Raw genomic sequence first — 21,333 nt, 5'->3', positions numbered from 1 at the left:
TGTATAAAAATTAAAATATAGTGTCCCTACTTCACGGATTTTCACTTATTGCGGGTGGCTCTGGAACGTAACCCCCGCGATAAGTGAGGGAACACTGTATACACAATTTCTTCCATTCTAAGATGCATTTTCCCTCATATAAACATTTCTAAAAATGGGGTGCTTTTTACATATAAATAAAAGGTTTTTTTCCTTTTGGTGATACTGAAATTAGTATGTGTCTTATAATCAATGGTGTCTTAGAATTGAAGAAATATGGTGGTTTCTATGGCTGAATCTATACAGGCAAAGGAATCCATCTTTATTTTCATTTCAATAGATTTTGCTATTATCCATGGTTCCTTGTTTCCATGGTATGTTCAGGAATGTATATTCCACAGATACAAGGATTGGATCGAATTATACAAGGGGTAGTTGCAAGGGAGCACAGAAACTTGTCTTACCTGATACTGAAGTTCCTGGTGGACCAGGCTGACCAGGTGGACCGGGTCGACCAGGTGGGCCTGCAATTCCAGGAGGTCCTATGTCTCCCTTTTGCCCCTAGTACATAAAACAATGGATTGTTTATTTAAATTTCTTCCAGACACATTGCAATATTTTAAAACATAAATTAGGTTCATAGAATCTGAGATAGATCTCAACAACCTCTGAAGGACTTCATCATATTGATGAGGGGCAGGGGGGGGGATTCGCCAGCCTCCGTGGGCAATCCTGTCACCATGCGCCCTGCCTAGCCCATAGTGACACTTCCCCGTTGCAAATTCTGGGTGAAGCGTCATAGGAGCCCCGCCAAGAGTGAGTGTGCGACTTGTGATGGGCAGTGTGGGGCTCTGTAGATGAAGTGTGCTATAAGTGTCCCACAATGCTTGGAAAGGCCCGTGTGATGAAGTGCCTTAAAAGACCAAGTATGGTACAGTGGTCAGTGGACTAGACAAGCTATGATCCAATCCTCACTGATCATTGAGGTGAGTTAGGGCAAATCACTCTCTCTCCATCTGAGCTACCTCACACAATCAAATGGGAGGAAGAGTATGCCACCATAAGTTCACCAAAGGATAATCTATACACAAGAAAAATAACGATACATGAACAAATGAAGTATTTCTGTCTTGCATTGCAAGGAGAGGCAGGTATTATTATTATTATTATTATTATTATTATTATTATTATTATTATTATATTTAAAAAACAAGATTAGTACATAGCAAACAAGATCACTATGCTGGCTGTTGTATTGGATCACACGTTGGACACTTCCCAAGTGTCTAGGACTATGTGATATATCAGCGAATAATGCAGGCAGATCCATGTAGGGTGGCCTTTTACAGCTGACAGATGGTAATTTTGTTGGCACCGATTGTTTTTAAGTGCTGGCCAAGTCATTTAGGCACTGCACCCAGTGTGCCGATCACCACTGGGACCACCTTTACTGGCATGTGCCAGAGTCTTTACAGTTCGGTCTTTAAATCGTGTAAACTTTTCCAGTTGCTTCTCATCGATTCTGCTGTCACCTAGGATTACAACATCGACGACCCATACTTTTTTAAAAACATGATCGTGAGGTCAGGAATACTGTTCTCCAAAACTCAGTCTGAATTCGGAAGTCCCAGAGTAGTCCTGCGTGTTCATTTTCTGTACCTTTTTCAGGCTTGTGATCCTACCAGTTTTTTTGTCACAGGCAGACAATATTCGTGGCCCAAGTTCCAATGGATCATCTGAGCAATGGCATTATGTATTATTATTATTATTATTATTATTATTATTATTATTATTATTATTATTCAACCATTTGGCTTAAAGTCCCATTAATTCTCTGGTTCTGTACATTCCATAGAATGACTTACTAGTGAGACTCAAAAAGGTTCACAAGGAAAGTATGGCCATGTTCCAGAAGTATTCTCTCCTGACGTTTCACCCACATCTATGGCAGGCATCCTCAGAGGTTGTGAGGCATATATTTATTTATTTACAGTATTTATATTCCGCCCTTCTCACCCCGAAGGGGACTCAGGGCGGATCACATTACACATATAAGGCAAACATTCAATGCCTTAACATATATCTCACAACCTCTGAGGATGCCTGCCATAGATGTGGGCGAAACGTCAGGGAGAATACTTCTGGAACATGGCCATACTGCCCAGAAAACACACAACAACCCTGTGATCCTGGCCATGAAAGCCTTCGGCAACACGTTCACAAGGAAACATTAGGGAACAAATTCATTCATATATTGTCACACCAACTACAACAGAAATATACGCTTCTCTACTTAAATTAGTCAATTACTAGATACAGAGTGAAATGTACCCCCCCCCCCCCAGTGTGTGTCTACCACACAAGAAATACTGTGGGCAAATGGGGCAGCCTCTTTAAAATCTCTTGGAAATAAACCAGGGTATTGCTGAAGAAGAGATGGTTCTTTAATGAACAGGAAACAAAAACCTAGAGAACATACTGCTAAGGATTGCTGCTTAATGCAGTTAGTTCAAAGCGATACTTAGGATTTGTAGCACAAATCACAGCTTGTTTCTTTTCTCATAACTCAAGCGGGAGTATCAAAGCCAGACTTTTTTACAAGCTCTGTTTGTGTTGGTTGCATTTGAACCATTTGCAGTACAAATATTGCTTCTGTCTTCTGGGACACTAGTGTTCAATTGGTGGATGCTATCAACTTAAAGTACAAGGGTTATCCAGAAAGTAGATTACGTTTTGGAATTAAAAATGAACAAAGTATAGGAGAGAACATTTACCATATGCAGTTGAAAGCCACACCCAAATACCACTTCTCAACATAGTCGCCATTTTGGCGACGATGCGCAGCTGCGGTAAGGGATAACCGACTGGTTGAGTACACAAGCGGCAGAGTAGGGAGGAGGAAAATAAAGTGAAGAGTTGCTCAAAGACACAACAGACTGTCACTGTGGATGGGCTTTTGCATAAAATATTCTGCACTATCCTGAGTTGAATTCCTAAGATAAATTTTACCCTAACACTTTGAAGTCCATCAAAACTATGAAATATGTATTTTATGTTATGCTTATAGTAGTTGTGGTTGTTAAATTGGCACTTGTAAGATGGAGACTCATAGGTTTGAATATAGCCTGGCCTGGCGTAACTTTAAAAGTCTGAGAAGAGTCTTGGCATGAGCTTGAAGGAGTCACTGAGGTAAACAAGATAGATCTCAGAATGGAAGTGGAAGTAACACCTTCTTAATTTAGCTGCCCCTGCAAGCATTTTGCATGGGGATGTCAGCTGGCTCTAAGACAGGAAATGACTGAGTAGGTGAAAAGTGTCTCCTCTTATTTAACAAACAGCTATTTAAATATACATTTTAGATCCTTCCCCAAATCATCTACAGCCCTTCCATACATACATAGTCATATTTAGAGCAGATCTCCTGATATCAATAGGATCTAAATTGTGGTTGTTTATTCGTTCAGTCATTTCGGACTCTTTGTGACCTCATGAACCAATCCACGCTAGAGCTCCTTGTTGGCCGTCCCCACCACCAACTCTTTCAAGGTCAAGCCAGTCACTCCAAGGATACCATCCTTCTATCTTGCCCTTGGGTGGCCCCTCTTCCTTTTTTCCTTCCATTTTCCATAACATCATTATCTTCTCCAAGCTTTCCTATCTTCTCATTATGTGGTCAAAGTACTTCATCTTTGCTTCGAATATCCTTCCCTCCAATGAGCAGCATTATTTCCTCAAGGATGGACTGGTTGGATCTTCTTGCGGTCCGAAGCACTCTCAGAATTTTCCTCCAACACCACAGTTCAAAAGCATCTATCTTCCTTCGCTCAACCTTCCTTATAGTCCAGCTCTCGCATCCATAGGTTACTACGGGGAACACCACTGCTTTAACTATATGAATCTTCATTGCCAGTGGGATGCCTCTACTCTTAACTGGACCTAAATTAGTAAAGGTAAAGGTAAAGGTTTTCCCCTGACGTTGAGTCCAGTCGTGACCGACTCTGGGGGTTGGTGCTCATCTCCATTTCTAAGCCGAAGAGCCGGCGTTGTCCGTAGACTCCTCCAAGGTCATGTGGCAGGCATGACTGCATGGAGCGCCGTTACCTTCCCTATTGATCTACTCACATTTGCATGTTTTTGAACTGCTAGGTTGGCAGGAGCTGGGGCTAACAGCGGGCGCTCATTCCGCTCCCGGGATTTGAACCTGGCACCTTTCGGTCCGCAAGTTCAGCAGCTCAGCGCTTTAACACACTGCGCCACCACCAGGGCCCGGACCTAAATTAGTAAAGACTAAATCAAAGGCCTCTGATTTTCACTTGATCTATTCTAACTACCTAGATCAGGAGTCCTCAAAGTTTTTAAGAAGACGTCCAGTTCACGGTCCCTCAGACTGTTGGGGAGCTGGACTATAGTTTGAAAAAAATAGAACCAATTCCTATGCACACTTCATATATCTTATTTGTAATGCAAGAAAGGTAAAAGAACAATACAATATTTAAAACGTAGAATAATTTTAACCAACATAAACTTACCAGCATTTCAATAGGAAGTGTGGTCCTACTTTTGGCTGATGACATAGTCAAGTTAATTGAGATTGTTGTTGTTGTGTGCCTTCAAGTTGTTTTAGATTTATAGAGACCCTACACCTACATTTTATGGCAGGAGCTGGGTAAATGACCTTGGAAGTCTTCATCCTGCCCACAGACAGTTTGGGGATCCCTGATCTGGTTTCTATGAGCATCTTCAATTGAATCAATAAGCCCTGGGGGCAGGGCGGGGAAAGAGAAAAAGCTATTTGCTGAAGCAGATAGCACCAGAAAGAGAGGAAATTTGAGACAAGATGTCAGTAAATTGTGGGTTGCATAGAGCCTCTAAGGCCCTCACCAGCCCCACTGGGAATTCCCCAATCAGTATTGCAAAAATGATTGAAAACTAGTTTTCAGATCTCAGAGGATATAGGAGCCATTTTTCTAATGGACATGGTCATTACTTTTCTTGCATTAATGGTAGCATAATGAAGTTATATTTATTTCTAAACTAATTCATTCTGATGTGGGCCATTTACTTTCTTGCAACAGATTTCTTCCTCCAATTTCTTGAAACAGTAGTATCATACCAGACTTAAAGATCCATGCAGTATTCCATGATGTGGCGATCTGTCGCTCCCTTATCCATCTTGGTAAAATCCTAGTTCATCTTACTTAAGCAGGGCTGCTTTCCAGGTCTCTTTCTTACATTAAATATTAGCATTTTATGATTTGCCAACTTTCTGGAAGAATGCATCATAATTTATGAAGGTGCCTCATGTTATTTATTTCCTCACTTCCAGATATATAGTTCTCTTGTGCTATTATGAATCACCAGCAAATGACTTTGTTTCCTTCCATGACATTGAACCCAAATGACAATTGATCTTTTCCCTTATTTACTAAATGTTTCCTTAAGTTGCCTATTAATGTACTTGAAATACTCAAAGTGCAATTGCTGTAAAGCCCAAAAAGTAAAGTTTAGAGTAGAAGCAGGCAAAGGATGGCTTTCCAACTGCTTCTGAATTGCACCTCCTATCAGCCCTGACTGCCATAGCGTATACCGAGAAATGCTGAGAGTTGCAGTTCACAAACAACAGAATGGCCACAGTTTGCCCCCTCTTCATCTAGAATCATACAGCACTATCACACATAATTTAGCTTAAGCAGGTTAAAATTCAGTATAGGATTCCTACTTGTTTTCCTCGTTTTCCTGGTCTTCCTGTTGGTCCTCTGTGCCCCGGCGCACCAGATTCCCCCTTTGGACCCATTTCTCCCTGAAGGGAGAGGACAAAGGACAGAACTTCAGTACATATTATTAAATAAGTCATCTTATTTAAACACAGCAAACAATTTTTATAAGTGGGGTGTGTGTGTCAAATTTCTTGTGGTACTAATATTAAGCAACAACTGTTTTTCAAAAACCCAAAAAATTATTCTGCGAAAAACCTGGAAGTAAACTATGTAACTTAATAAATATCTTCAGAAATATTAATACCAATATAAGTCAATCGGTTCAACAACATTAAAATTTCCAGTATCGTATGCACATACCTTTTGTCCCAACATTCCAGGGAAACCTATGTATCCCTGCAAGGAAATATTGGAGAGAAAAAACACACCATAAACCATTTTAGCATTTTAACGTAATCTATATATATAAAAGGGTAATGAAATTTTGGCCTAGGACAAAACAACAAAACTACACATCCCAGAAACACTAAACTTGGCAGCACAACCCATCATCCATGCCTCTACGTTCATACAACAAAAAGAAAACAAAAATAAAGTCCTAATTAGAGGGAGAGGAAGAATTGTTTTTATCCAATTGCTGCCAGTTAGAAGGCTAAACTCCGCCCACTTGGTCTCCTAGCAACCCACTCAGCCCAGGGGACAGGCAGAGTTAGGCCTCACTTAGGCCTCTTCCACACTGCCTATAAAATACAGATTATCTGATTTTAACTGGATTATATGGAAGTGTAGACTCAAGGCCCTTCCACACAGCTATATTACCCATTTATAATGGACTTAATTATAAAGTAAAGTAAAACCTTTATCCTTTACCTTAACTACCACCAATTCCTCAATAGTTTATTTCCCATACCACCATACTTCGCCACAGCAACGCGTGGCCGGGCACAGCTAATAATAATAATAATAATAATAATAATAATAATAATAATAATAATAATTTATTTTAAATCTACCCTCTCTCCCCGAGGAGACTCAGGATAGCTTCCAAAAACGAAAATGGCAAACACTGAATATAAAAGAGATAGCTTTATGCTGCTTAAGGCAAGGACTTTATCCATTTTTTTCTAGCATTTTGTTTCATTACAATAAGCTATAAAATCTATTTGTAATAGTACAAACTTACAGATAATTACAAACATTTGACTAAATATGACTGCAGGAAAGAAGGCTAACATTGATTGGAATTAAGTCAAGTTCATATTGTATTATTTTATTGATAACAAAGATTCCAGAATGCAATCTTTAAGCACAGTGATGAATTGTATATGGTATTTTGCCTTGCTGTTTCCATATCAGCAAATTAAGCCCTTTACTTTCAGTCACTTAATGGCCACGAAGAAGTTTGGTCTAACCTTTTTGTCTGTATAAACCCTTCCTCGGGGCCACTTTAACTCCATCTTAAGAAAATGCTTCAAGCATCATGATTTTTTTGCCATCTCAGTCTGATGAAGAAACCAATGGGATCCAAAAGCCAGTATTTATTTATTATTTATTTGCCATATTTATATCCTGCCCTTCTCACCCCAAAAGGGGACTCAGAGCAGGCCATATAAAGACACAATTCAATACTATACAACACATATCCTGGCAAATAAAACATATACATTAAAACAACTGCTAAAGCAGTAAACCATTTCAACATTAAAATTATTAAATCACGTAACCCAATATCATAGTATGGTGTATGTTGTCATGTCCCCATTCATCAGGCCCACTGGCCAGTATTGTACCCCTGTGCCCTGAATTTGAAGAATTGAGAATCCCATGCTGAACATATTTCCTTTCTGAGAAAAGATTTGTCCAATTCTAAACAATATATTATTGCATAGCATTTATGCTATTAATGCTATAAGAGATGACACCATATTAAAAACCTCTTAGGTTCTCTTTGGGGGTAAATTTACCTTGTCACCTTTGCTGCCTTTGAAACCTTTCTCTCCTTGAGCTCCCTATAGAAAGAAAATTCAGAAAGAAAAGCTATGTAAAACAGTATTTCAGAAATGGCATCTTTTTTCCAAGTGCTGACTATAGAGTTACACATTAAAGCTCAACAAACCAGAATTATTAAAAATCATGAAAACATCCCTCCTTTGAAAGGTAGCATTTTTCAATAACTAGCTAAGTGTTCTCTGCATCACTAACCTTTTCTCCTCTGCTTCCTGGGTAACCCTGGAAAAAGGACAGTTATTTTAATGTTTGATGTTGGTTAAACCATATTAATATATGGAGATTAAAATCAGGATGGAAAAACTATAAGCAATTAGTGGTACCAAGATTTTTTTCTTTGTATCTTTAATAGAAATCATAAACCAGAATACATAAAGTGAAACAACAAGGTATAGCAAGCAGTAGAGCAGCCATAGCAAGCAGCTGATTTGGGTGTAATGAATGGACAGCAAATGATTAGTGATTTACTCTGTTATGGTATTTGTACTACAAGTATGGTCAGAGTTATATGTAGGATTTTCTGGGCACCGCCATCTGAGTAAGTGAAGGGCATCATTCACTCAGGCAGAAAAATGTACCTGGCAAGCCTGTTAGCACTTTGAAATAGCTTTGGGAATTAAAATGAAGAAGAAATCAAATACAACTGGGGCCGGGCTGTGGCGCAGGCTGGTGAGCAGCCTGCTGCAATAAATCACTCTGACTATGAGATCATGAGTTCGAGGCCAGCCCGTGGCGGGGTGAGCACCCATCAATTTAAAAAAATAGCCCCTGCTCATTGCTGACCTGGCAACCCGAAAGATAGTTGCATCTATCAAGTAGGAAATAAGGTACCACTTATAAAGTGGGGAGGCAAATTTAACTAATTTATGACGTTGGAATGAGGAAGTGCCGTCACAGTGGATGATGAAGCACTGCTCCCCCCTGTGGCCAGAATTGAACATCCCCTCAGGAGAAGGTTAAATTGTCTCTGCGTCTGTCTCTGTCTCGGTTTTATGTGTATATGGGCATTGAATGTTTGCCCTATATGTATATAATGTGATCTGCCCTGAGTCCTCTTTGGGGTGAGAAAGGCGGAATATAAATACTGTAAATAAATAAATAAACTGTATCCACTGGGGTTTGCTTCCAGAACTTATGTGGACACCAAAATACCCATTGTTTACAATGGCATAGTTAAATGGTGTCCCTTATATAAAAATGGCAAAAAACAAACCGTGGATGGCAGAATCCATGAATACAGAGGGTCGACTGTATAATTGTATAACTCCAAGCATTATAATAAATAATAAATATGTGTACAATCATAAATAATCTGAAGACATTTTAAAGACACCATTAAGACAGTCTCATATAAAAAATAAATGAACCATTAAAGGGATTAGCTCAGTATGTTATCACTTCTGAGTGACTGATGCTAAGACTTCTTTTGGAGTGCAGACACTATTCTACTAACTGAGAAACCACACTTGTCTCCTTCAATCATCGGGTAATCATAATTTGGACTCTTTTGCTATTAATGTGGTATATGAGTTAAATTTTAGTCTCCAGCTTTGCTTTTGCAGGCATAGAGCCATAGACTGATAGGGTTGGAAGGGGCCTCATGGGCCAGCTAGTTCACCTCCATCCTCAATGCAGGATTTCCAGCTAAAGCATAACCAGCAGGTAATTGTCCGCAACACCTAGCAAGGCCTGTGTTAATTTTAGGTATCTCTTCTATGTTACTACAGGAGTTTATGTGATTTTGCATAAAGGAACCTGTGGTTTTACATACATACATTATATACATAGATGTCAGTATGTATTATTAAGTGTAATCTGATGCCATCACACCAACTAATTATTCATTCAGTTCAAAATCTTCACCTTGAAACTGAGTTTAATTGAAGATTTCATATACACAACAACATCTCTTCAAATTTTGAAATTTCTCTACATATTCCTTCGTGCCCTGTCCTTTTCATATTACCTGATGTAGAATTCCGGACAACATGGAAACCTGCACAACATATCTGCAACTTGTTTAGTCTAATTAAAGTGTGCTACTTGAATGTAAACTGTTGGTTGTGCTTGCTCTCATGGACCAACACTGCTGTTTTATTGTATTTTTAGTATGATCATTTTGTAATCACACCATCTTCAGCTTTTTTTTTCGTGTCAGGAGCAACCGGAGTTGCTTCTGGAGTGAGAGAACTGGCCGTCTGCAAGGACATTGCCCAGGGGACGCCTGGATGTTTTGATGTTTACCATCCTTGTGGGAGGCTTCTCTCATGTCCCCGCATGGAGCTGGAGCTGATAGAGGGAGCTCATCCGCACTCTCCCCGGGTGGGATTCGAACCTGGCAGCCTTCAGGTCAGCAATCCAACCTTCAAGTCACAAGGCTTTTATCCCCTAGGCCACCGGAGGCTCCAGACCATCTTCAGCTAACAAAGATGCTGCCTTTTTTCATACTATACATTTTTATTAGGCTAACACAGAGAATTTTCATTCTCCCATGGCCATCACTGGACATACTGTGCTTCTTTTGTTCATTTTTTCCTTCTGCATAGTTAAGAAGTCTGTGTATAATAAAATTACTGGCACTGGATGATGGGGATATTTCAAGAGCACTGCAAAGGATGAAGTGCCAGGATTTGCTTTCAGCTTATTTTATTTGGGCTTGCTATAAGGTATCTAACAAAGGAAAGTCAAAAGAGTTATTATATCCACAGAAATAGCAAAGTCTATATTTTCAATTATTCTCTATCCTCGGATAAACATTTCTGCTGTGCGTAATATACACAAGCATTTTCTAACCAATAAAGCAGCTCCAAGCGGTTGTTAGAAGGCAGAGAGTAATAACATAACATCTGGGTAGACAAACCTTAGAGCCCGTTGGTCCTCTTGTACCTGGCAAGCCCATCAAACCTAAATCGCCCTTTTCACCCTAAAAGGGTTAATAAAGAGAGTTATTTGTTGTGACCACAATAAAGTGGAAGTAACGGGACAGAATGAGTCTGCATTAGAAGCATGCATCATTTCTACAATTCTGCCTGCAGTGTGTCTTTAAGACGAACAACATATCATTCAACCTAAATACTGAAGCAATAGTGGAGTGTAACATCTTATCCTAAGCAACAGATGATTCTTTACCAACACTAGAAAACTGAAGTCAACCAGCAGAATTTGGAAAAGTCACTTTCTAGATTGCAGCTCTGAGAATTTCCTAACTATCACTTAGAGATGGAGACCGGCTCAATTTATATTGCTACAATAGGCAAGAACCACTTACTCTGCCTCTACCCTGGATGAATGGTTGTCTGGTCACTCCTCATTTTTAACTTGCCCTAGTGACCACAGCGATTGACAGAATTCCCATTTAAGAAAAGGAAATAAGGGATGAGATAGAACTGGCTTCAGCTTCAGACCCTCTTGTCTTAAAACTCTGGAATGGATGACTTTCCAGAGCTTTCCAGAACAGCCACTATTTATTTTAAGTTCTGATGCGCAAAGGCTGTATTTCTGATTGGGTTGGGTCTACTTTGCAGAGATCAGCTGTTCAACTGTTTGGATTATCTGTTTTGGCAACAGATCTGGCCAGTTTCACTTGCATCTTAATTTCATCTGACATATTACTGGCAATCCTCTCTGAGACACCGGGCCACTTAGAAACGTAGCCTGGCAGCTGTATGGTCTGCACTGCAAATGTCTTTACACAAATCTCTCTGGCCATCCACGTGGCCTGCTGGAAAATTGGAAAGCAGCTGCCCACGGACAAATGCTGCAACCCCTGGTTTGAAGAGAAGCAAGTAATTAAGTACTTTTTGCTGCATAAAGCGATAAAAGAATGGAAACAAGGAAAGAGAGAATTCCTCTTCAAATCTAGCACATTTACAAATTTAAACATTTTTCCCATTGGGATCAAACTGTCAAAAGCTAGGCAGTTTTGGAACACTATTCAATTTGGAAGTTATGTGAGAAAAAGGCATGTTGTTTTTTGTGCAGAAAAATGTTTTTTGAACAGAAAATAAGTTTCCTTCTTAGAAAAGAGCATTTGAAATGCTGGGTTTTTTTGTACTGTAAATTAGTTTTCTGCACAAAAATATTATCTTTGCCAAACATGTTTTCTGCACACAATCTTTCCATTTGCATTTTTGTGTACAATATATTCTAAACTGTGAACATGCTCACTAATCTAGGATTCTCCTTATCAAAATTTCCCAACACTCAAAAAACTTTTTCACTGACATTTCCACCACTTTGCTCCTGCCAACTATTTCAGGTGAGACAAGCAGAAGCAGGTTCCATACTGTGATACCGCTCACACTGGAGATCACTGATGGGCAGGAGGTTGAAATACCTGTAGCAACTGATGCCCAGTAAAACAAGACTGGGGGATTTTATAGGAATGCGAATTAGCTATGGATCCAAAACCTTTGTTTATAAGTGCAGTTATGAACTCCAGAACCTATGTCTAAGGGGATGTGCTAAACTCCGACAACTCAACATTACTGACAAGTTTGCTGTACATCAAAATGAAATCAAATGAATAAACATTACAAATTTTACTATATATATCCTTACCCTAGGCCCTACTGGACCAGGCCATCCAATAGGTCCAGGCATTCCAGGGACACCTGGAGGACCCGGGCTGCCCTTAAAAAAAAAAAGAGTGGAATAGGAAAGAGAAATAAATAAAAATTAAATACAGTGACAATGAGTTTCATATAGGTCATCATGCAAAATAAGGATGGATATTGTGACGGCGCGGGTGGCACCATCTATATGTCAAACTGTAAGTTGCAGGATTTGAATTGTTGTATCATGCCTGATTTGCCTCTTTACCCTGTAAATGTAGTAGGATTGATTGGTTATTTATAGTTGTCAATCAATGTTGTTTGTACCAGTTATATTGCTCCCTCAGCTCAGTTGTTTGGCTCCACCTCTTCCTGGAGTAGGACAGTGTTTCCTTTTTCATTCCACCATCAAGCTTTCTACCAGATGGACGTGAGAGAGAGACCTGGCTCTAAAAGCCCTTGATTAAGTTACCTCTCAGCACCAATTCTGAGGTTCTTACCCTTGAGACCTATGCTTCATGTTCAGGGTCAACCTGGATGATGTTGAGGAGTCTCAAGCGCCTTCAAAATCAGTTCTTTGGCACCAAAAAAAGACTGTGTCTTCAAACATAGGCCATTTGGACTGAGGCTGAGGTTTGCTCTGGCATTCACAGCCATTGAGAAAGAGGGACCTGGAAAAGCTTCTCAGCTAAAGAGCTCCTTGGACTTAAGACAACCAAAGACTGTAATGTATATTTTCCTTTACCCCTTTGAAACTTTCAGCTTATTCCCTTAAAGGGATAACCTTTTGTGAACAATAAAACCAGTTTTTGAGTTATCTACAGTGTTTTGGTCCTTGGGAGTTCCAGTTTCCCTAAAAGAGGGCAAGAAGCAATCCCCTGGGGAAAGATGTCACGTCCATGCCTCTTTCGCTAAGAGTTATAGCCCCAGGTGCGACGGCACAGATGTTTTGGAAGTAATTATGAAGGTTGTAAAACAAAAGGACTGTATTATAAAGTTACAAACATTAATTTTACTCTGTTCTTATGCACACAACCCCCCCCCCCCACCCCATCCCACCCAATATCTAAGATCAATAAACACAAGTCACCATTCTGGAAGGTATTAGATTTAAGGAGGTTACTATAAAGGTTTTAGGAAATTTCTCCCATACCTTTCTTCCTGGTCTGCCAATTTCACCCTGTTGGAGAAAATGATGCATAAATACAAGACACAAATAACAACCCAAACAATTGTAATTTATGGAGTTTGTCCTATTAATGTTTTCATAATTTGCATGCATTGTGCATGTGACATTTAGTTGAGATTTGTACATGCCTTTTGCATGTGGCAAAATTGTTATTAAAAGAATGTTTTAATGCAAAACACTTGCTCTTAAATCACTAAAACATTTCTAATTCTGGTCTGCCTCTGTGTCTGGGGATTAAATTTATTGATTTATTTGCATATGAAGGTTATTTTCCATTCAGAAAATCCTGTTTTCTGTGCAGGAAACATGTTATTTATTGTGTCAAAAATGGCACCTGTTTTTGTAGAATAAGTGCAATTTCTCACACTCTGAGAAGTCTTTTTATCTGGATTTCTCCACTTCCCCACCCCAAAAAATTTCTTAACCATTTCCCAAATATTTACAATGTTTCTGTTCCTGGACCTCACATGACATTAATATGAAAATACAAGCACATACACATACACATACACACACACACACACACACACACAGTTTTTTTCAGTTATAGAATGGGGTGGACCACTAGTCCAGAGTTGGGGCCATTGTTCAGGTTGACCAATTGTTTGGGGACTGCATTTCTTTGGTTTTCTAAAACCGTTTAAAAATATACTACGTATGTATTAAATAGTTTAAAATTAAAGAAATTTATTCCAAATAATTCTTCATTAAATAACATCTTTATCAGAACTACTTCTGTTATGATTATCATAAAATTCTCTAATGCTTGATTAATTCTGATAAATGAACCTAAAATGCATTTGCATGTACTTTAAGTAATATGAGCTAAGGGGTACTGACTATCTTATTGACTATAAAACATCTATATCCTTATCACACGGGGTAAATAAAGCATCCTAGAATGCTTCTGTCCCAGTTTTCTCATAGAGCTCCACGCTGCCCAACAAACGTCATAAGGTGACTTCCGGTAGGGCTCCGTGGGTGAACTGGGGTGGCAGTGTTAAAGGACTCTGCCGCTGCCAACACAAAAACCTCCCCATATTCCGTAAGGAACAACGGGGCTTCTGCGGGTGTCAGCTGCACAATGACACTTCCCCACCTCTGATGAGGAGTCATCAGCTTGCCCCCACTGTCGCCCCAATGATGCCAGATTCACCATGGAGGCTAGCGAATCACTATGCTGGACCTCATTCATGTGATGAGGTCCTTAGTTATACTGCATTGAATGGTGTACTTTTAATTTTAGCATCAATCAATGTAAGGGGAATACTAGTATGGGCTACAAAAACACCAAGGCAGGGACACATTTTGCTCATCCCAGTTTATAAATCAATCGTGGGACTTACTTTTGCCCCTTTTGGTCCCCTCATACCAGGAATACCTTGTGGGCCCTAGAAATATAAAAAGAAAGAAATGAAATATTTTATTTATTATTTATCTCATATGTGCTCTGTCCCTGGATTTTTCATGAGTACCTTGTGACTAAGTCAATGTCGCACCTCAGAATAGTTCACCTTGCTGTTGACACCAAGTCACACACCACAATAGTCTTTTGTAATTGTATTAAGCTAAAGCAGAATATATATAGAATCAAAGCAGGCAGAAAATAAAGATCCCAAAGTAGTTACAAAAAAGAGTCAGTAAATCCAAAAGTCTTTAGTCACAAAGCATGAGTCCATTTTCAAAGAAACATTAATCCACTGGTTGCAAGGATTCAAGAACAGGAGAATTTCCAAGGCATGAAGACACATCCACTCTGATGAAGCGAGAATTTGCTTTGACAAAGAATTGTCTTCAAACACACACTTTTAAAAGTAACCCAAAAATGCATTTCTCTTCCCTTCAGAGGCCTCCTGTTTTCCAGCTAATCTCAGGCTGCGCCTAGGCATTCCTTTCCATTGCAAATGATCTGCTCTAGATAGCAATGGCGCTCCTTGATTGCCAAGGTCAACTAATTCATTATCTTGCACCTGAATAGGAGCCTGAGACAAATCCAGCTCATTATTTCCCATGGGAATGTCTCCCTGGTTGTTATCTATGACAGGCTGGTTCAGGAGTTCATCCACAGGCTGCGCTTCTTGCCCTTCTGAACCAGCCTGTATAACTCCATGATTTCTCAGACCCATGACATCATCCTGGAATTCATCTTGCAGCCCATCCTCTGGCACCTGCATCTGAAACCCAAAATCCCCTTCCTCATCTTCACTCTGGTTCTGCTGCTGAGTCACAACAGCCAATGATTTTTGTGCTTCTTTCACATGAATCAGTAGCAGACTGCCCATTCAGTTTGTTGCAAAAGTAGATTCAAACCTTTGTATCAGGTTCAATCCTCTCCCTATCTCCTTCAACAGATCTGAGCATTATCAACCTTCATATGATACATTATCCTAAACCTATCAATGACTATTTTCAGCATCTTCATAAAGATAATGAATAACATTGGGAACAGGTTAGTAGTACTATGCAGCACTCCAGTATATAATTGCTAGGTTACTCAAGCAGCGCTACCAAGTAGAACCACAAGAGTGGAACAACTGTTAATATAGTGCAGCCAAGACTTGACCCATGGAAACAATCCAAAAGGATGCCAACAAAAGCCGTTGAGAGATCAAGCTGGAGCACTAGGGTCACACATTTCTGTTTCTTTCCAGTAGAAAGCCATCCATCAGGGTGTCTAAAGCCCATTTTGAAACAAGCCCAGGCCTGGTCATACAATAAAAGATGTCATTCAACAAAAGTGTCTGCAGTCAATCTATTATCACTTTCTCAAATGCCATGCACAGGAATATTGGTGGCCACACAAAACCTATAAACATTTGAGTTGATGGTAACCACTCCATTACAAAAAAGAAGCCAACCAGCCCTTGGACCCACTTCATCATACACACAACACACACTCACAAGCACATGAATATACACACCAGCAGGGCCGGCCCCACCATGGAGGCCACGTGAGGCCGCCGCCTCGGGCGTAGGTCCCAGGGGGGCGCCGTCACACTGGGCAGGAGGCGGGCACCGCCCTGATGGTGCCCCGCCTCCCGCCCAGTGCGCCCTGGCCTGGCTGGCCTTGCCTGGCCGGCTGCCGGCTGGACAAGGCCAGCCAGGCCACAAGGCCAGGGCGCACTGGACGTGAGGCGGGGCACTGTCAGGGCAGTGCCCCGCCTCCCGCCCAGCGTGCCCTGGCCCCGCCTCCCACGCCGCGTGGGGGGCGGGGCCAGGGCACGCTGGGCGGGAGGAGGGGCCAGGGCACGGGAGGCAGGTCCGGCGGGGGGGCGCTTTTCAGCCCCCCCCGCTTAACATTGGAATTTATCTCCAGCCGTACCTGCACACCAGTCAGCACAAATAAGCTCTGATAGGTTAAGGGGGCACATTGTGCACCAAATAACTATAAGCATCCTATCCATGCCCTTAAATTGAAATAAATGCAACAAAATAGCATAAGACTGTGCATTGGATTCCTCCACTTCGTACCATGATAATTGCGCATGCAGGGTGACCCGTCCCCCAGCCCAAACACAAGACGAAAACACATACTGAAGGAATATCAAGGCCACAACTTGTATATTGGTTACATAGGATTGGTAGATACACATGGGTCCTGGATCACCACATCGGACAGCCTGCATGCTGTACCAACAGCCCCATAGAGGGTCCTCCAGACATGTCCAAGAAGATGCCCAAACTGAAGAGAAGAAACCAATAGTGGGGTGTAGTGCAGGCTGTCATTCAACACCACTCTGGGCTCCCTGCACTACCCCGCTCCTCAACACACAAGAGGCAGATCCCTCAGTCAAGAGAGAACAAATCATAACTGGATCCAGGGCCCATGCCAACCTCCACAAAAGGTATCCCCCCCCGAGGGGGGGCACCTGTCATCAACCCTAAGACCTAGTTTTAATAGCACAGAAGATCTCTGAGTACATATCATTCAGTGAGGCAGAGGATAACAAACATGACACCAAGCTGAACAGCTTTGACAGACATCTACAGCGTTGCCAGCAACAAAACAGACCAAATCAACTCCACATTGAATTGTAAGTTATCACTGCCTTCTCAACTGTTTGAAATTTATCTGACTTTAGACTGGCCCAATGTTAATGACTTAAAATGATATTCTAAGGGATTCTTTCTACTCAAATCTTCTAAATAGATTAGCATATCATGAGCCACACTGATAGATAAGAGAATACATTTCCAGAATAGGAAGCAACAAGCATTTTCTTGTCATTCTATTATACCATGCTGAAATGACAACAAATGGAAGCACACCTAACCACTTCATGTGTTTCGTTTATCAGCAGTAATTCAAAGGCCACAAAACAGTGTACTTGTAAAGAATTGAGTGTGACACTATATTGAACAACAAAACAAACAGAGAGCTGCTATTATGGTCTGACATGCTAAGATGTAGGAAACAGAAGGGAATGGTTGTTATGTGTTTTGATTCACAGCGGTCCAGCAATATGACATGAGTCCATTGTCATGGAAGTGGTATCATGTCACACTGCTGGACTGCTGTGGATCAAAACAACATAACAACCATTTCCTTCTATATCCTACACCCTAGCATGTCAGACCATAATAACAGAGGCACTTCAATAGGAAAGGAGAGATTAATCTGAGTTTGTTTACCTGAAGCTCAAAACTCAGATAAAAGCGACAATTGGTACAGTTATTCCTCTACCTTCACTGGGGTAAGGAGGAAAGGCCTCCACGAAAGTGGGAAAATGTGAATTAAAAACCACTATTTCTTTTTATCTGAGAGAATACTTCTCCGGGAATTTCTATGCCTTCCATTGTGACTCTAAAGGACAACTTTTGCAAAAGAAGTGTTCTCTCTAGGAATCTTTATGTCAGTGGTCCTCAAACATTTTAATAGAGGGCCAGTTGATGGTCTCTAAGACTGTAGGGGATGACAACAACTATATTTTAAAAAAACATGAACAAATTCCTATACACACAGCACATACCTTAATTATAGTGCAAAAAAACCATGAAGAAACAATACAATATCTAAATTGTAGAACAATTTTAACCAATATAAACTTAACGGAAGTGTGGGCTTGATTTTGACTTATAAGATAGTCAAATTAATTAGGATTGTTGTTGCTATGTGCCTTCAAGTCATTTCAGACTTAAGATAAGCCTAAGTCTAAAGTTTAGGGTGTGGACTGGGTAAATGACCTTGGAGGGCATCATTTGGGCCATGGGATCCTACTGTAGTCACCCAGCAAAAGTTGATCACAGAGTCACACTGGAGGATCTAAAGATTCCCAGAGAGCACATATTAATTGATCCATGAATAGTCAAATCTCCAATACTCAAACCTGCAAATATGGAGGACCAAATGTAGTTTAAAATGATAGTTAGTTTCACAGGAACATCTCTCTTTGACTTGCCTTCTCTGTATCTGCATCCTCATCTCCTATCCAACAATTAACCACTCTTTCTAAGGGAACCACCCCACCCAAGATTAACCTCCATTCAAACCCTGCATTGTATATTTTGTTTCCATTATCACACAAACTAAATAAGCATGAAATTATGTCTAATTAGCATTTTAATATACCGTATATAGCATGCTGCTGTTCAGATTATTCTAAACTCCCAGAGGAGTTTTGCCTAAAGTATGTTCCAGCAAATAAGCCCCAGCTGGATTTCATGTGACCACAGTATAATCAACCACCTAATTACTTGAATCACACTGGGAGGGATTTTTATTCACAGTCTTTGTGTTGTTGGACTTTGATGTCCATCACAATTAATATGATCACTTGTTTAATTTGTCTTTTAATTAGAGAGAATATGGATGGCGAGAAAGGAACTGTGTCATTTTTTTCTTGGTCTGGAGCATTTAGGCTCCAGACCTGTATCTTGTTCACTGGCCAATATTGTTCCAAAACTTTCTAAAACTCTTTCTTTTGTCATTAGCAACAGTGCCCTTCAGTAAACAGAATGATTTCTGTATCAGTTAATGCCAAGTATGTGTTTTACAAGTGTTAAATGTTGTGTGTACAGGGATCAGTTGGAGCAAAGTTTCAATTAAGACCAACAGCAATTAATTTTGTAATGGCCTAAATTCAACATAATCAACACCAAGGCTCAAAGTTCTAGGTCTCCAGAACAGATTTTGGAAGGTCACCATGACAACAGACAAGGATTCGATTCACTGCTCAGCCATATAAACCCATGGGATCACTTTGGGCAGGTCATACTCTTTCAGCCCAGAAAACTCCACGATTGGTTCAACTCTGGGCCTCCATAAGGTGCAAACAACTTGAAGACAAACAACAACAGTGAGAACAGGAGGTATCCTCCATCTGATCCTGAATCCTATTATTCTGCCCACAGATATCCAGAGCTGGACCTAATGTTTGCACATGGCTTTGTATTCCATGTATGCAATAGATTCCAAAATGATTAATTTCCAAGGACCCTAAGTGCCACCATTGTGAATTCACCTATGTGTATATGGCTGTGCATTTTTAACCGTTGCCTCAGTGACATCAATCAAGGTTAGTTACTAAATGATTATTGTCTAATCCTAGCCATCTTACTTACAACCACATCACTTCTTTCCTTTCTTGTCATATGGGAATAACACAGATAAGAAAAGTCTATCCAAACAGTTCCATTTTGTTCAAAAGGAAAATACTGACCTGGGGGCCAGGAGGTCCTGGAGGGCATATAGATTCTATACATGGAGACTGTATTATCTGAAGTTCTTGACACAAATGTTTCATGTCCAGTGATAAGAACATCTAGGAAAACAAAACAAATTAAATATTTATCAACTATCTACACCAAGTAGGTCACTTTCACCCACTATATTTATTCATTGTTATTCTTCACCTTCTTTTGCACTATTGCAAAAGATTTCTAAGACTACATGAAGGATTAGATTATTGTATATAGGCGGTTCCCAAGTTACGAACAAGATGATTGGTGAGAAAGCTTTTGTTGAGACACCTTTTCCCCATGATAACACTTGAATTTCCTTTCCTAGGGGTAGATTTCTCTCACTTCCTGTTGTCTCATGCCTGTTCTTAAATATGTCGGTTGTAAGTCGGATGTTTGTAATTCGGGGACTGCCTATATAAGTATAAGTCAACTTCATGAATTGGTTGAGGGCAGATTTAGGAGCCAAAATCATGGATTTTGGTATGACTCTTCAATAGGATCATGAGAAGGCAGGCAAAGGACAAGAAATCAGGAGTGTCTTGCACAGTTGAATCAAATGGTGAGTGAAGAAATAACAGCAATCCCAAGGAATATTTGTCCATAGCCACCTGCTTGTCTCTCTCTATTCCTTCCCAATTTCTTTGAGGAACTATGCAGATCGGCTGAAACTTGGGAAGGCAAGCAAAAGACAACATGAGACAAGCTATCAGCAGCTTCTTGAGCAATGGTGATAACAGCAGGGGTAGAAGGGGGTCAATCTGGATGGTGAGTGAATAAATAAATATCAATGGTATTAAGAAATATTTGGCTCAAGAGGTTGCTGAAATCTCATCTTTTGCTTGCCTGCTCCAACTCAACTTTGCACACACAACCACCTCAGATATCCATATTCAGCAGTATCTCTCCCTCCTCTTCTCTTCTTCCACAACTTCTCAAGAAGCAAACAGGATAGCTTTGACCAGGAAAAGCAGGTAAGATGGGATATCGCAACCAGTCCGATACCTCAAGAGACTGTTTTTTTTTCCTTGCCTCCTCCTGCTCTGCCACCTGCAGCTGGCCTGCTGGCTTTCTCAGAAAAACTGGGGAGGAAGAGACAAGCAGGCTGGCTTCAGGCAACCACAGGTGTGCAACATAAATTCAGGTGAGCCTGTAAAAGAAGCACTGACCCACTGAGATCTTTCTGCCAAGGAAAATGTCAAAGAATCAC

General features: G+C 40.4%; 1 protein-coding gene across 1 annotated transcript in view; it reads right to left on the bottom strand.

Moving 5' to 3' along the window:
* Positions 1-21,333, bottom strand: part of colq (collagen like tail subunit of asymmetric acetylcholinesterase) — a 50,949-nt gene that overhangs the window by 9,793 nt on the left and 19,823 nt on the right. The window contains exons 3-12 of the mRNA XM_008112743.3: positions 20,105-20,206; positions 14,792-14,836; positions 13,410-13,436; positions 12,264-12,335; positions 10,564-10,626; positions 7,899-7,925; positions 7,661-7,705; positions 6,057-6,092; positions 5,699-5,779; positions 444-540 (exon numbers count right to left, since the gene is read on the bottom strand). Coding sequence (XP_008110950.1) covers positions 444-540; positions 5,699-5,779; positions 6,057-6,092; positions 7,661-7,705; positions 7,899-7,925; positions 10,564-10,626; positions 12,264-12,335; positions 13,410-13,436; positions 14,792-14,836; positions 20,105-20,206 — 595 coding nt within the window. The remainder of the gene's footprint in view (positions 1-443; positions 541-5,698; positions 5,780-6,056; positions 6,093-7,660; positions 7,706-7,898; positions 7,926-10,563; positions 10,627-12,263; positions 12,336-13,409; positions 13,437-14,791; positions 14,837-20,104; positions 20,207-21,333) is intronic.

This window comes from Anolis carolinensis, chromosome 6, assembly GCF_035594765.1.
Source record: "Anolis carolinensis isolate JA03-04 chromosome 6, rAnoCar3.1.pri, whole genome shotgun sequence".
In the NCBI taxonomy this organism is placed as follows: domain Eukaryota; kingdom Metazoa; phylum Chordata; class Lepidosauria; order Squamata; family Dactyloidae; genus Anolis; species Anolis carolinensis.
Note: the sequence above shows the minus strand (reverse complement) of the source record. Positions and strands in the feature narration are given on the sequence as shown.